Source organism: Chlorocebus sabaeus, chromosome 21 (genome assembly GCF_047675955.1).
Source record: "Chlorocebus sabaeus isolate Y175 chromosome 21, mChlSab1.0.hap1, whole genome shotgun sequence".
In the NCBI taxonomy this organism is placed as follows: Eukaryota; Metazoa; Chordata; class Mammalia; order Primates; family Cercopithecidae; genus Chlorocebus; species Chlorocebus sabaeus.
This window is the reverse complement of record NC_132924.1, coordinates 32294590-32311309: the sequence shown is the minus strand read 5'-3', so window position 1 is coordinate 32311309 and position 16720 is coordinate 32294590. Positions and strand designations below refer to the sequence as shown.

General features: G+C 39.6%; 2 protein-coding genes across 4 annotated transcripts in view; one reads left to right on the top strand and one right to left on the bottom strand.

Annotated features, from left to right (window-relative positions):
- The window catches only part of CHN2 (chimerin 2), a 313925-nt gene extending 313160 nt beyond the window's left edge, over window positions 1-765 (top strand). For both annotated transcript variants that reach the window (XM_007981751.3, XM_073009016.1), the window contains exon 13: window positions 226-765. In XM_007981751.3, the coding sequence (XP_007979942.1) occupies window positions 226-397 (172 nt within the window). In that variant the 3' untranslated portion in view covers window positions 398-765. The remainder of the gene's footprint in view (window positions 1-225) is intronic.
- Window positions 766-1862: 1097 nt separating this feature from the next.
- The window catches only part of LOC103227371 (E3 ubiquitin-protein ligase ZNRF2-like), a 170269-nt gene continuing 155411 nt past the window's right edge, over window positions 1863-16720 (bottom strand). The window contains exon 2 of one of the 2 annotated variants that reach the window (XM_073009017.1): window positions 1863-2989. In XM_073009017.1, the coding sequence (XP_072865118.1) occupies window positions 2665-2989 (325 nt within the window). In that variant the 3' untranslated portion in view covers window positions 1863-2664. The remainder of the gene's footprint in view (window positions 2990-16720) is intronic. The other variant, XR_005242477.2, reaches the window with a different exon arrangement.

The window sequence follows — 16720 nt, the reverse complement described above, 5'->3', positions numbered from 1 at the left end:
CACATATGTAATTCATTTCCACTGGCAAAGGCAATGTCAACAATATAAAACAAAAAATCGGTAAATTACCCTTCAAAAATACCTTTCTGCCATTCTGATTCCCAATTTTTTCTTGCAATTTCCTGAACCGGAGATGTTCTTGGGACTTACTTACATACATAATCAATACAGAAAATCAATCCTCAAGTCTCCATAATGTCTCTGTTCTGTATGTTTGTTTTGCAGGGTTACTATGAATGAAAAAGACAATTTCATGAATGCAGAAAATCTGGGGATCGTGTTTGGGCCCACCCTGATGAGGCCCCCTGAGGACAGCACCCTTACCACCCTGCATGATATGCGGTACCAAAAGCTGATTGTGCAGATTTTAATAGAAAACGAAGACGTTTTATTCTAATCCATCAGGGAAATGAGTTGAATGGCCTCAGCCCCATCCAAGTTGACAAAGCTAAAGGAATAAAAACTTTTCTTACCACTTGATTTGTTTTCCAAACAAGTGCTAGAATTTGCTGGACCGCAGAGGATCGCTGAGTGGGGTACTGTGTCTCATAGACATGTGCCACCTCCACATGAGAACAAGGGTGAAGGTGAGGGAAGCCCCCTCGCCTTGGGTCTTTTGCTGTGCCTCCTATGTATGTCTGGTTTGCTGGAAGAGTGATTAATACATCTTTAATTTATTAAAAACAATGTAGACCTTTAAATTTCAGTCTTATTGGTAATAAAAGGGAACTTAATTCATAAAGGTACTTGATACAGTTATACATTTTCCACTTACAAAAAGAAGACAATTCTGTTCAATGTTCAATGAAACCTATATCATAAAACGTATTTTTATTTTAGCCACAAGAATGTTATTTTTAGCAAATAGAACTCAATGCAGTGCATTGGTTATTACCCTGTGTACCTTGTCCCTCATTTTGCTGTGACACCCTGAAAAAGCTGACCACGAATGCAGTATTATCTCGACATACCTCTGTCCTCCTCAGTGCTTTTCAATGAAATTTCACCTGCCCCTTGTGTTCCTGCTTTTAACAGTTTTTGCTCTTAAGCACTGGCATTCTTCTATTGTATGGTATATATTTATAGCAATTGTAGGATGGTCTGAAATGTCCACCAATTTTCTTTTCATACAAATTTTGTGAATTCCCAAAGTATGCTTTGGAATTGCTCATAGTCTTTTCGTATCATGAGTGTGTATCCCAGAAGATACAGAATGCGGTCATTGTACCTGAAATTATTTGAGAACACTGGATGTATCTGGTCTGTGTAAAAAGTTAGCACTTTCCCTCTTTTCTTCCCGGCCAAGCCCTCTGAATTCATCTGTTAATATCAAATTGTATTTTTGCCACATTTCTGTATTGGTGAAAAGCGAATCTGCAGAATTGTCAATGTTTTTCATTTTTGTTCTAGAAACCTATTTTTTAAAGTGAGAATAAGGTTGGTTTTTACCAAATATTTGTTCCTCCTTGACAAAAGTAGCTCTGTGTGGATAATTCAATATGATTTTATTACTATAGTTCCATTCTCTTGGTTATATTTATCTTAGCATGAGCCTTTCACACCAAGATTTCTATATTTTGTAACATAGGTGAAATATTTAAAACATCAAAAACTGTAAATCTAGATTTTTAAAAAATCCAACCACAATGTCTTTTCCTTTGATTGAGATGATTTGTGTAAACTCACCAATCTTGCTTTGGAGTGAGCAGAAGAGAATGACTGTGTTACATGGAGCATCACCGTGTGACTGTTGACCTGAACAGTCCCAAGGGCTATGCAGATGGACTCCATTGGCACACGGAGGTCAGAATGGTTTGACCTCTTCCCTGCTATTATCCCTCCTCCCAACTGTACAGCTTTGTTTGTTGTAGTTTATGTACTTCTTGATACTGTCAAAAAATTATCTGGAAATGGTTTTATTTTGTGAAGTGAACAATACTTTGTAATTTATGATAGTGTAAATGGAAGGCAAAGCATCACATGTATTAAATTCTTCTGTCTATTATTCTGGAGTATGTGCAAGAAAGTGGTTTGGAGGGGTGGGGTGGTGGATCGTCAAAACATTGTTTCCAGATAGTTGTTGGCAACAGATTTTCACTCATCACTGAAACACAATGAGAAAACAGCATCCCATTGAGTCCCCACTCCTTCTGCAAGCTTCCTTCTAGAGAGCCCGCTTCAAGATTAAGGCTCTGAGGCTCCACATTCACTTTCTATAAGCCCCACTGCATGGATGCATCATCATACAGAGGTGAACCGTTTAGGGCAAATCACCCTAGGCCACTTGGAAGGTAGCAGAACAAGAATTTTTAAGTCACAAAGCCCTGAACTTGATCCCAGATCTGTCCATTTAGTACTACCTGCATATAACCATGGGTAATTTGCAGCTCTGAAAAACTGAGGATGATATTCTGATTGTGACATCTTAAATGAAATTTATGTTCTAGGGTAATTAGTAATAGTTATTTCTCATTATTACCATTTTAGAAGGGGAAAGGATATAACATGGAAGCAGGGATGGAAGAAGCATAAGCAAAGGATTTGTCACAGGTTCAATCCAAGTCCAAATAGCACTAAAGGATATAACAGGGCTCCATAATGGGTGATGAGGTTCGCTTGACTCCTTTTCTCAAATGTGATTTCAACACTTGATCCCCTCTTCCTTTAGTCTGAAGCCAGCTCACCCACACCTGTCTTCCCCACCATCTGGCAGCCTGACATGGCTCCCCTTACGTGGCTTGAAATTCCTGCTATTGGAATAACTCTGGTAGTTAGACCATCACGAAGGCAGCACTGTTTCCAGAAACCCACTGTTAAATTGTCAACAATTAAGTTGTGGAAGTGGAACAGGAGCAGTGTTGGTGGGAGAATGCAGTGGTAAGGATGGGAGGAGACCCCTTTTTCTTTCTTCCATTGCCATAAATGGGCATTCCCGATGACCTGATCTCCACAGCTTGGAGGGGCTGCTGCAGATGGCAAGGATAACAGCCTAGAAGGGAAGAGAGAGGAAGAGAGAAGGTTAAGGGAAGGACAGTGAAGAAAGCATCAGAAAGAAACATACCATATAGATGAAGGATTGCCTGGGCTGTCCTGGCTCCTATGAAAACCCAACTCAGCTTATACATTCCCAAGTTTATCAATCTCGTGTATAATCAGTCTTTCATTTTAAAAATGTAACATTAACTTTTAACCAGTATTTATCAAGCATTTATTAATGAGCCAGACACTGAATATTTGGAGGCGAGGAAAAGGCTTATCGCACTGGAAGAATTAAACAATAAAGTTAGTCTGGCTAGAGAGAGGAAACTGATCATGTTAAAAGTTTTGGACTCCAAGGGGAATGGGTACTACATATTTGTCTCCAGGCAGAGAACGTAGGAGGTGCTAGCCATAAGGGCCATTTCCAAGGTCGGTGCTGTCTTTCTACTCCACCATCCTAAGCTTATTGTTATTTCCCCTTGGGTTTTGGCTCACATAGTTATAAGGAGGCTACAAAGACCACCAAGTCAATGCCTTTCTCTTCTTGTGTGTCCCATTAACAGTGAGGAAAACTTTCCTAGGAGTCCTGTGTATGGTAGACAGCGACACCTGACAGCAATTACTTAAGCATACCCTGAGAATGATGCTGTGTGGCAGACACACCTGAATGTGTATTTGGACTTCCGAGGAACTGGGAGTGGCAAACCTGGAGATTACTTTCTCATCTATGAGGAACATCTGAGCCCCCGCCCGGTCCTATGGATCAAGACTCTTTGAGTTCAACGAAGGTTGCCAACTGGAGGTTGTTAGGGGAAGGGTGCTAAGTGAAAATGCTCTATAAACTGCATGCTTTTTACAAGCGGCAGCGGTTCTCCGGACCAACCTACCACCGCTAGAACATGTGGTCCTCCTGTACAGCCTGCTGCCACTGGACCGCTCTGTATATGTTTCCCACTAACAATACTCTGTCTTGTTTACTGGCTCTGGGTCTTTGCTTTGGCTTCTTGAACCTGGTGCCATCCCTACTGAAGTTAATAGGGGTCCTGAATGACATTCCCCAACATACAATCCCTTATATTGGCCAGAATTGCATTGCATGCATGTGACTAAACCAGTCACTAGCAAGGGGAATGAGATCACCAGGATTAGTTTAGAACAGTGGTTCACAACGTGAGATCCCTTGATCAGCAACAGCATGAACTGGGACTTGTTAAAAAGGCACATTCTCTTGCCCTGACTCACTGAATCCAGGGGAAGGATTCTGCGATCTTTTTCTTTTCTCTTTCTTTCTTTCTTTTTTTTTTTTTTTTAAACAAGTCCTTCAGGTAATTCCATTGATTGAGCAATCAGGACTTACACCTGACCTGGGGTTGGATCCAACTTACTCAAGATGTTTGGATACCTGAAACGAACCAGGACTCATTAGCAAAGAAAGGGGCTTTGCAGCACTGTGAAGGTTGTTCAAATTCTCAGAAGTGGTAGAGAACTTTCCCCACCCATACACTCCTCCCTTCATAACCAAGATCTCCATGGGTCCCACCCCTATAACCGTATTATCAACTCCATCTCTAATATAACGCTGTCTAAACTATAAGCTTCATGAGGACTGGAATCCCATCTGCTTTGCTCACCATCCTATCCAACCCTTACCCAGCACTGTGCTAGCACACAGTAGCCAACCCCAAACTTTTATAAATTAATGGCTTGTTCCTTCTACAAATACTGCACTCAAATGTCCCTTTTTTTATGTGGTAGTGGAGGGGAATAATTCGAGAAGCAGATTCTGAAAATGCACACTAACTCTTGTCCATCATTTGGAGCTGTGGCTAACATCTGAACTCTTTGGTTATTGAAGCTTTCTCCTTGAACAGGGGCTTTTCCTTAGGAAACAGACCTCCTTAACTCACTCTTCAGCATGTTCTTTCTCCTTTTCCCCAGAAGGAATGATTAAGCTTCAAAATAATTCAGTTTGAAGAATGAAGATCAAAGTCACTAGTTCAATTGCAGGTTACACAGATAATGGTAGATTTGGCTAGAATCTAGTGCAATGTAGACACGAGGAGGTCTGGTGCTGGGTCCAGACAGCCTCCTGTTAAATCGTAGCTCCATCTCTTTCTAATAGTGTGACTTATGGAAAGTTAATTTACTTTTTAAGTCTCAGTTTTCTTGTCATTAAAATGAACTAATACCAGTTCTTATTTCATGGAGGCTTAAGGTACTCTGTGGACAACACTCAGCATATTTGGAGAACAAAGGAGGTAAGCAAATGCTTTTCTAAAATACACAACAGCTTGGGGAAATGTTTGAGAATGCTTAACCATTAGTATCCCTTCTTCACAGTGATAAGGCACCATCACTTATGGCTGTCTAGCAAATGAGAGAATTTCATGAATGCTAACTGTTACTACCCAATGAACTTTGGAAGTGAAGCCACACCTGTCCCGTGCAGAGTGATATGGTGGAAAGACTTGAGACGTTAACCACAGCTCCAAACGATGGACAACAGTTACTGTGCAGGAAGTACAGGCTGAAGGGTGAGTTAAGGAGGCCTAGTTCCAAATGTTAATAGCCTTGATCTGTGACTGAGCCAGGTCTTGTGGCTCTAAATCCAGTGTTCCTGTGGATGCATATCAAGTGTTCCTGTGGAGCACTGGATTTAGAGCCACAAGACCTCGCTCAGTCACAGATCAAGACACTGGATTTAGAGACACAAGACCTGGCTCAGTCACAGATCAAGGCCCCACTCACCAACCTCACAGGTCTATCACTGAGGCCAGATGACATGCAGCAGGTATGGAGGCTCCTTCACACACCCTCACACCCCTCGGTACAACCTGTCCCTCATCCTCTGCTCAGGCTCCTCTGCCCAAACATACAAGTCCCTGATGCATCCTCCAAGGCTGCTTCTCACCCTACTTTCTCCCTAGCCAATCACATTCACTCTGGCTTTGAATGCTGTCTGTCAACAAATCCAAATTATCCTTAAGATTCAGTTTGCTACCTAATGCCCTGTAACAAATTCCTTCTGCTTAAACCAGCTAGCATGTGATCTATTGCTCATGGCCAAGGTCCCTGATGAACATGCCAATCACTCTGCCATTCAGCTCTTTAAAATCTTCACATCTGTCATACTTGCATGGCATTAAAACAATTTTAAAAATCAGAATAAAGGACTTGCCTATTTATTCTTCCTCATTCCTTGGCACTTATTATATTCTTACTGTGTATGTTCAATCTATGCCATGTTTTATAGAAATGGTATCATACTCTATATTAACATTCTACAACTTTTTAATTCCCCCTATGTTTTTGAAATGTGTCCATGTTGACACTCATAGACCTACTTCATTCATTTTAGCTGTTCTAAAATATTTACTACGTAATTTATCCCTCTGCTACTAGTAGGTATTCAGTTTCCTTCTTTTCTATTGAAAACAGCATTTCCATGAATGTTTTTGTTAAAGTCTGCATGTGCCAGATTGCAATTGCTAGACTGTGAGGGATGCATATCAAGAGCTTTGCTAGATGCTCCCCAAAGTGACTGTGCCAATTTATACTCTCTCTCATCAGCAGTGTTTGAGAGTTCCTGTATCTTTGTATCCTTATGAACACTTGGCATTACCCGACTTAAATATTTTGCTACTCTGTTGGTATAAAATGACATCTTTTGGTTTTAATTTGCATTTCTTTGCTTACCACTGAAGTTGAGCATTTTTTCTGGTTTAATGGCCACTTAATTGTCTCTTCTATGAACTGGCCATTCATAACTTTTACCATTTCTCTATTGAGATTTTCTCTACGTCTACTGATTTGTTGGAGTTCTTTATAAATTCCAAGCTGTTTCTTGATCAATCGTGCATCATATATATCTTCTCCCAATATAAAAGATCAATTGTTTTTTATAGTTTATGCTTTATGTTTCTTATCCTGACCCTTAAATCATAAAGGTATTTTTTATATTTTTTGTAAAAATATTCAAATTATGCTTTTCGCATTGATGTCTGAAATTTTAGTGCAAGGTACGAATCTATTTTTTTCCATGTGAATACCAACCTATCTTAGTGCAGCTCTGTTCAATAAATTATCTTAGTGCAATTTATTGAACAGAGCTGTGCTATCCAATACTGTAACTACTAGTCACATGTAAGCTTTTGAGCACTTGAAATGTAACTTGTCCAAATCCAGATGTACTGTGTGTATAATACATGCTGGATTTCTTTTTTTTTTTTTTTGGACAGAGTTGTGGCTCATGCCTGTAATCCCAACACTTTGGAAGGCCAAGGCAGGTGGATCACCTGAGGTCGGGAGTTCGAGACCAGCCTGACCAACATGAGAAATTCCATCTCTACTAAAAATACAAAATTAGCTAGATGTGGTGGCATATGCCTGTAATCCCAGCTACTCAGGAGGCTGAGGCAGGAGAATCACTTGAACCCGGGAGGTGAAGGTTGTGGTGAGCCGAGATCATGCCATTGCACTCCAGCCTGGGCAACAGGAGGAATACATGCTGAGACTTGGTACAGAATATGTCAATAATTTAATACTGATTACAAGTTCAAATAATATTCTGGATATTTGGTGTTAAAATATATTATTAAAATTTATTTCACCTGTTTCTTTTTACTTTTTGAAATGTGGCTACTGGAAAATTTTAAGTTACAAATGTGTAGAAATACAAATACATTGTATTTCTATTGCACAGCTCTAGAATAGACCATCCTTTCTCCCAGAGGGAGAGGGGTCTCCCAATTTGTCATAATGGAATTTCTTTAATTGCACAGGTCTGTTTCTGGACTCTCTTTTCTGATCTGTTAGTCATTTTATCTAGCTCTGTACCAACGCCACACTGTCTTTTAATTTGTATTACTCTATAATAAGTATTAAGATCTTACTCCCATTCTTGTTCCTCTTCTTCAAAACTGTCTTCGTTCTTATGTTTCACTCTCACATATGAATTCTAAGACCACCTAGTCTAGTCTTTCCTATCATCACATCTGAACAAAACCTACTAGGATTTTGATAAGAATGGCATTTGATTTCTATTTTTAGAAAGAATAGACATCTCCCTTCACAAATATAATACAGCTCTCCTTTAATTTGGGTATTTGTGCCCTTCAATAAGGTTTTTATAATTTTCTACACAAAGTGTATGCCCATATTTTATAATATTTATTCCTAGATACTTTATAGTTTCTGTTGCTATTGTGAATAGATGGTTTCTCATATACTTTATAATGGGTTATTACAAATATTAGGAACACTGCTTATTTATTTAAGTCTTCTCTCTCAAGCTTGCTGAACTCTATTAGTTCTAAATAATCTTCTTGGGCTTTTTGTATAATCATATTGCCTGCAAATATGGACAACTTTGTCCCTTTCCAATTCTCATACTTGTTAAGTATTTTATCTTTTTAACTGACCCATACTAATTGTACATATTTATGGGGTACATAGTGATGTTTCAATACATACAAAATATACCGATCAACAGACCCACAGCTAGTATCACACTGAATGGGGAAAAACTAAAAGCCTTTCCTCTAAGATCTGGAACACAACAAGGATGCTCACTGTCACCACTGTTATTCAGCATAGTACTAGAAGTCCTAGCTAGAGCAATCAAACGAGAAGGAAATAAAGGGCATCCAAATTGAAAAGGAAGATGTCAAATTATCTTTATTTGTTGATGATATGATCTTATATTTGGAAAAACCTAAAGACTCCACAAGAAATCTATAAGAACTGATAAATCCAGTAAAGTTGACAATAGCTAATATTTGGAAGCAACCTAATTTCCCATCAACAGATGAATTGATAAAATGTGGTACATGCACACAGTGGAATATTATTCAGCCATAAAAAAGAATGAGATCCAGTCATTTGCAACAACATGGATGGAACTGAAGATCATCGTTTTAAGTAAAATAAGCTAGGGACAGAAAGACAAACCACATGTTCTCACTTTTTTGTGGGATCTAAAAGTCAAATCAATTGAACTCATGGACACAGAGAGTAGAAGGATGGTTACCAGAAGCTGGGAAGAGTACTGGGGGACTGGAAGGGTAGGGATAGTTAATAGGTACCAAAAAAAGAAAGAATGAATAAGACCTGCTATTGGATAGCACAATAGCATGATTATAGTCAATACCTTAATTGTATATTTTTAAATAACTTAAAGAATGTAATTGGATTGTCTGTAACTCAAAGGATAAATACCTGAGGGGATGGATACCCCATTCTCTATGATGTGCTTATTTCACATTGCATGCCTGTATCAAAGTATCTCTTTGCTGTTGAGATATTAGGGTTTCTTATATATTTTGGATATTAATCCCCTGTTGGATAGTTTACAAATATTTTCCCCCATTTTGTAGGTTGTCTTACACTCTATTGACTGTTTCCTTTGCTGTACAGAAGCTTTTTAATGGATATAATCCCATTTGATTTTGTTTTTGTTGCCTGTGCTTTTGATGTCTTACTCATAAAATATTTCCCAGAACAATATCCTGAATCATTTCCCCATGTTTTCTTCTAGTAGTTTTATAGTTTTGGATCTTACATTTAGGTCTTTAATCTAGTTTGAGTTAATTTTGTATATGGCAAGAGGTGGGGGATCTAGCTTCATTCATCTGTATATGGATATCCAGTTTTACCAGCACCATTTATTGGAGATACTACTCTTCCCTCAAGGAATGTTCTTGGCACCTTTGCCAAAAAATCAGTTTGCTATAGATATGTGCATTAATCTCTGGGTTCTGTATTCTGTTCTGTTGGTCTATGTGTCTTTTATGCCAGCACCATGCTATTTTGATTACTATAGCTTTGTAGTATATTTTTAAGTACGGTAGTGTGATACCACCAGCTTTGTTCTTTTTGTTCAGAATTACTTTAGCTATTCCCCAAATAAAAGATCTAGACTAACTGAATGGATTAAAAAACAAGACCCAAATATATGCTACCTATAAGAAATATACCTGTAAAGACACACATAGACTGAAAGTGAAGGGATGGGAAAATAGATTATACACAAACAGAAACCAAAAGCGAGCAGGAGTAGCTATACTTAGACAAAATAGACTTTAAGCCAAAAGCTATTAAAAAAGCAAAAACGGACATTATATAATAATAAAGGGATCGATTTCAGCAAGAAATATAACAATTGAAAGTATATATACACCCAATACTGGAGCACCCATGTATATAAAGCAAATATTATTAGATCTAAAAGGAGAGAAAGACCCCAATATAATAATAGTTGGGGAATTCAACACCCCACTCTCAGCATTGGACAGATAAGCTAGGCAGAAAATTGGCAAAGAAACATCAGAATTAAACTACACCACAGAAAAAATGGACCTAAGAACATTTCATCCAACAGCTGCAGAATACACATTCCTTTTATCAGCACATGAAACATTCTGTAGGACTGACCATATGTTAGGATACAAAAGAAGTCTCAATAAATTTTTAAAAGTTGAAATCATATCAAATATCTGATGACAACAGAATAAAATTAGAACTCCCTAACAAGAGAAACATTTGAAACTATACAAATAAGTGAAAATTACACATGCTCCTGAGCAACCAATGGGTTAAGAAATTGGGAAGGAAATTTAAAAATTTCTTGAAACAAATAGAAATACAATATACCAAAACCTATGGTACACAGCAAAAGCAGTATTAAGAGGCAAGTTTATAGCAATAAATAACTACATCAAAAAAAGTAGAAAGACTTCAAATAAATAATCTAATTACACATCTCAAGGAACTAGAAAACAAGAACAAAGCAAACCCAAAATTAGTAGAAGAACTAATAATGATCAGAGGAGAAATAAATGGCACTGAGACTAAAAAAATGCAGAAGATCAATGAAACAAAAAGTTGATTTCCTAAAAAGATAAATGAAATCAACAAACTATTAGCTAGACTAACAAAGAAAAAAGAGAGAAGACACAAATAAATGAATCAGAGATGAAAAAGGAGATGTCACAATGGATACCACAGAAATACAAAGCATCATTGCAGATGATTATGAACAACTATATACCAATAAATTTGAAAAGCTAGAAGAATTGGAAAAAATCCTAGACAATACAACCTACAAAGAGTGAACCAAGAAGAAACAGAAAACCTGAACAGACCAATAGCAAGTAATGAGATTGAATCAGTAATAAAAAGTGACTCAACAAATAAAAGCCCAGGACCACATGACTTCACTGCTGAGTTCTACCAAGATGTTTAAAAAGAATAAAAAATCTTCTCAAACTGTTCCAAAAAAGTTGAAGAGGAGGGAAGTCTCCCTAACTCATTCTATAAGACCAGCATAACCATGATAACAAAACCAGACAAGGACACAGCAAAAAATTTATAGGCCAATATCCCTGGTGAGCATAGATGCAAAAATCTTCAATGAAATACTAGCAAACAGAATCCAACAACACATCAAAAAGATAATACATCATGATCAAGTGGGATTTATCCTAGGGATGCAAGGATGGTTCAACATACACAAATTAATAAATATGTTACATCACAGCAACAGAAAAGACAAAAACCATATGATCATCTCAATAAATGCAGAAAAAGCATCTGATAAAATTCAACATTCCTTCACGATGAAAACTCTCAATAAAAAGGAAGTACTTCAACACAATAAAGGTCATAGATGACAGATTTATAGCTAACAACATACTCAGTGAGGCAAAGTGGAAAGCTTTTTCTCTAAGACCTGGAACAAGACAAGATGCCCACTCTCACCACTCTTATTCAATACAGTACTGGCAGTCCTACCCAGAGCCATGGGCAAGAGAAAGAAAAGGCACACGAACCGGAGTGGAGGAAGTCAAAATGTCTCTGTGGATGACATGATCTTGTACATTGAAAAACCTAAACACTCTACCAAAAATCTCTTAGAACTGATAAGGAAATTCAGTAATGTTGCAGGATACAAATTAACTTACAAAAATCAGTAGCCTTTCCATACACAAAAGACAAACTAGCTAAAAAAGAAATCAAGAAGAAAATTCCAGTTACGATAGTTACAAAAAAGTAAAATACATAGAAATAAATTTAACCAAGAAGGGAGAAGACCTCTACAAGGAAAGATACAAAACACTGATGATCCAAGAGGATACAAACAAATGGAAATACATCTCATGCTCATGAATCAGAATAATTAATATCGTTAAAATGACCACACTGCCCAAAGCAATCTACAGAATGTATGCATTCCCTATCAGAATATCAGTGACATTCTTCAAAGAAATTTTTAAAAAATCTTAAAATTCATATGGAACCAATTCTTATAATTTTTATCTCTTCTCTTCTTAATATAGTGGCTAGGACCACTAGAGATGAAAGCAGTCATCCTCACCTTGTTTCTGACTTTAATGAGACTATAGCTAAAGTTTCACCATTAAATGTGATGTTTGTTGTAATTTCTACACTAATGATTCTCAAACTTGGTGTATGTCAGAATCACTTCAAGAACTAAAAAGAACACAGATGCCAAGTTTGTTTAAAAAAGAAAGGGCCTGGACCTTTGTATGTTTACCAAGCTTCTCAGGTGATTCTGTTACCCATCAAAGAAAGTTCCCTTGTAGTTCTAAAGAAATAATCTTTTTAAAAAAGCACACATGGGTGGTGTTTTATTAAATGCTTTTTTTCTGAAACCTCTGAAGATGATCTTTAGGTCCTATTTTCTCTTTTACCCTGTTAAGCTGGTATGTTACATAAACAGATTTCTTAATGTTAAGCCACCATTGTGCTCCCAGGAAATTTTTAACCTGGTCATATGCAATATGTTTTTTTTAATATGGTGCTTTAATATAATATCTAGTGTGTTCTTCCTTTCTTTCCCTTCCTATCTTCCTTTCTTTCATTTTTTAGAATTTACATCAAGCTTCAAATGTGAAAGCGGCTTATAACTGTCTTTGAATAGCACCTATTACATTTTTTGTCTCATAAGAGGAGTCGCATAGCTTTCTCTATTATTGTTCTTTTCTCTGAAAGAGCTTGAATAAAATTGGTAAATTAGTATTAGGTTCAGCTGGAAATGGCAGAAAACCCCCCAAATTGCAATAAACAAAATGGAAGTTGATGTCTCGCTCATATCAAATCCAGGTGGGTGGTGTTGGTCTGACATGGCAGCTGCATACTCATCAGAGACACAGGCTCCTTCTGTCTGCTTGTTTGTTGCCATGGAGATCTCCCACCTGTGGTTCCCTCGCACAGCACTGCCTTCTCCTACAGGCTTCATGAAACTGTCTTCACAACCCTGGCTTCCAAAAAACATGACCCTTGCCCACCAACCCCAACATCTTTCTCTGCTAGAATTGCTGGACCTAGATTGGGTCCCTTTCACATCTAAGCAATCACCAGATTCCACTCAGCCCACGGTAATGAATACATCTCTACCACACCATTGGTAAAGGACAGCTCACTCCACTGCAGCCTCTCTGCTCAACCTATTAGCCATTGGGTAGCCCTTTACCTTTAACCCTCTGGGCATGAGTCAGGTATCTCTGACTCCTTCCCTTCTCTTGCACACTATATGCAGAGCATCAGCAAAGCTTATTGGCTTTACTTCAGAATATCTTCACAAACTTACCACTTGCCCCATCTCCACTGCCACTACTCTGGTCCAAGTCACCACTGTCTCTCACTGGACATCTGTAACAGCCTCCTAACTCAGTTTCTTGCTTCTGCCCTTGCCTCTCTCCAACCCCACATCCCAACCCTAAGAGTCTATCCCAGCACAGTGAGTAGAGTAGAGGGATCCTGTTAAAAGCTATTGTAAATGTCACCGCTATGCCTAAAACCCTCCATTGGTTTCCCATCTTACTCAGAATAAAAGTCAATGTCTTTACAGTGGATGCCCCAGGCCTATGTACGTGACTTCTTTAGATCTCCATAAATTCCCCCCACCTCCTCTCATACTATTATGGCCTTGGCTCACTGTATTTCAGACTTGGTCAGGCCCTTCTGCTGTTCCTTCAACATGCGAGGCACAGTCGAGTCCTAGGGGATTTGGCCATTGCTCTTCCTTCTGCCTGGAACACTCTTTCACCATTTATCTGAGTGGCTACTTCTCTTTCCCTCTTCAGGTCTTTGGAACTAAAGCTTGGACACACAGCAACATGCATCACCCACTGCAGGCTAGAACTCACAGCAAGAGGGATCAGCAAAAACAGGGTCTCCTTCTCTGCATACCCAGTAGAGATGCATCCTAGGCAGAGGCCCAGATGGATACACCATTGGAGTCGGCTGCAGGACATGGAACTCCCCTGGGTCGCTCTCCTTTTTATAAGGCAAAGATGAGAGTGGCTTTGCAGGAGAGAAATAAAAATTTTAGACCCAGGTGCCAAGTATTCCAAGCTTGGGTGCCACATGCTTAAGGAAAGTTCTATAAAATGCCAGCCTGCCAAGCACTTGGAATTCTTAGAGGCTCCTGATCCAGTGAGAAGCTGAGTCTAAGCACAGTCCCTCCCAGTATGAGAAAGAGAGGGAGCCCTGGAGTCATCACTAGACAATTCTGTTTATTCCACTGGGGGTTGTCTGTTATTTTTTTTTTAATTCCTTCTTTTGAAATAATTCAAATTTGGAAAAATAGTCCAGAGTAACCTTCACCCTGCTTCCCCAGTGGTGACATTTTGCATAATTATAGTACATTATCAACACCAGGAAACTGACCAGTTTAAAAGACTATAGACCTTACTCAGTTTTCACAAGGCCTTAAACCTATACCCACGTGTTTGTGTGTGTGTGTGTGTGTGTGTAGTTTTATGCAATTTCATCGAATGTATAGATTTATTCATCCACCACCACAATTAAATCTGTCCAGGCATTCTGGCTCACACCTCCAATCTCAGTGCTTTAGGAGGAGGTGAAGGCAGGAGGATCACTTGAGCCCAGGAGTTAGAGACCAGCCTGGGCAACAGCAAGACCTCATCTCTAAAACAAACAAACAAAAAAGTCAGACATGGTAGTGCACACCTGTAGTCCCAGCTACTCAGGGGGCTGAGGTGGGAGGATCACCTGAGTCCAGGAGTTTGATGATGCAGTGAGCTATGACTGCACCACCGCACTCTAGCCTCAATGTGGCATTATCACAGGTGAGTGGATCGCTGGGGTCATGAGCCATGATCCAAGAAGCATGGGGTCGCCAAAGGTCAGCCTTAGTGCCATGAGTGTTTCCTCATGGAGCCAACCTAAATCTCGACCAGAGATGGGTTTTCTAGGAGGGATGCTCCTAGGAAATCTGGATCTTATGCATCTAAAATCTATCACCCCAACAGCACTCCTTCCTGCTCCCTCTTTGTATTCACATCCACCCACTACTGTGCTCCCCATCCCTGTCCCCTAGCAACCACTAACATCTGTTCTCCAGATCTACAACTTTGTCATTTTGAGAATGTTATATAAACAGATTCAAACACTATGAAACCTCTTGAGATTGGCTCTTTTTCACTCAGCATCATTTTCTGGAGATTCAGTCAAGCTGTGGCTTGCATCTGTAGTTTTTTTCCTTTTTTATTGCTGAGACGTACTTCCCAGGATGGCGATACTACAGTTTGTTTTGTCATCCCTTCACTGAAGGACATCTGGATTGTTTCCAGTTTGGGGATATAATGAATAAAGGGACTATGAACATTCATGTACAGGTTTGTGTGTGCATCTCTGTATCAGTCTGTTCTCATACTGCTATAAAGAAATACCTGAGATTGGGTAATTTATAAAGAAAAAAGGTTTAATTGGCTCACAGTTCCACAAGCTGTACAGAAAGCACGACTGGGGAAGGCCTCAGGAAACTTACAATCATGGCAGAAGGCAAAGGGGAAACAGGCACGTCTTACTCAGTCAGGGGAGGAGGTGGAGAAAGGAGGAGAGGTGCTACACACTTTTAAAAAGCCAGATCTTTTCCTCCTCCGTTCCAAGATGACTGAATAGGAACAGCTCTGGACTGCAGCTCCCGACTGCAGCTTCCAGCGTGATCAACAGAGAAGATGGTGATTTCTGCATTTCCAACGGAGGCAACTGGTTCTCATTAGGACTGGTTGGACAGTGGGTGCAGCCCACGAAAGGCGAGCCAAAGCAGGGCGGGGCATCACCTCACCCGGGAAACGCAAGGGGTGGGAGGATTTCCCTCTCCTAGCCAAGGGAAGCTGTGACAGACTGTACCTGGAAAACTGGGACATTCCTGCCCAAATACTGCACTTTTCCAGCGGTCTTAGCAAATGGCACACCAGGAGATAATATCCTGTGCCTGGCTTGGCAGTTCCCACACCCATGGAGCCTTGCTCACTGCTAGCACAGCAGTCTGAGATCAACGTGCCAGGCAGCACCCTGGCAGGGGGACGGGCATCCACCATTGCTGAGGCTTGAGGAGGTAAACAAAGCAACTGGGGAAGCTCCACCTGGGCGGAGCCCACTGCAGCTCTGCAAGGCCTGCTGCCTCTATAGACCCAACCTCTGGGGGCAGGGCATAGCTGAACAAAAGGCAGCAGAAACTTCTACAGACTTAAACGTCTCTGTCTGACAGCTCTGAAGAGAGCAGTGGTTCTCCCAGCATGGCATTTGAGCAGACCTGTAGCTGAGGGACCTGACTCTTAGAAAGAAAACTAACAAACAGAAAGGAATAGCATCAATATCAACAAAAAGGACATCTACACCAAAACCCCATCTGTAGGTCACCAGCATCAAAGACCAAAGGTAGATAAAACCACCAAGATGGGAGAAACCA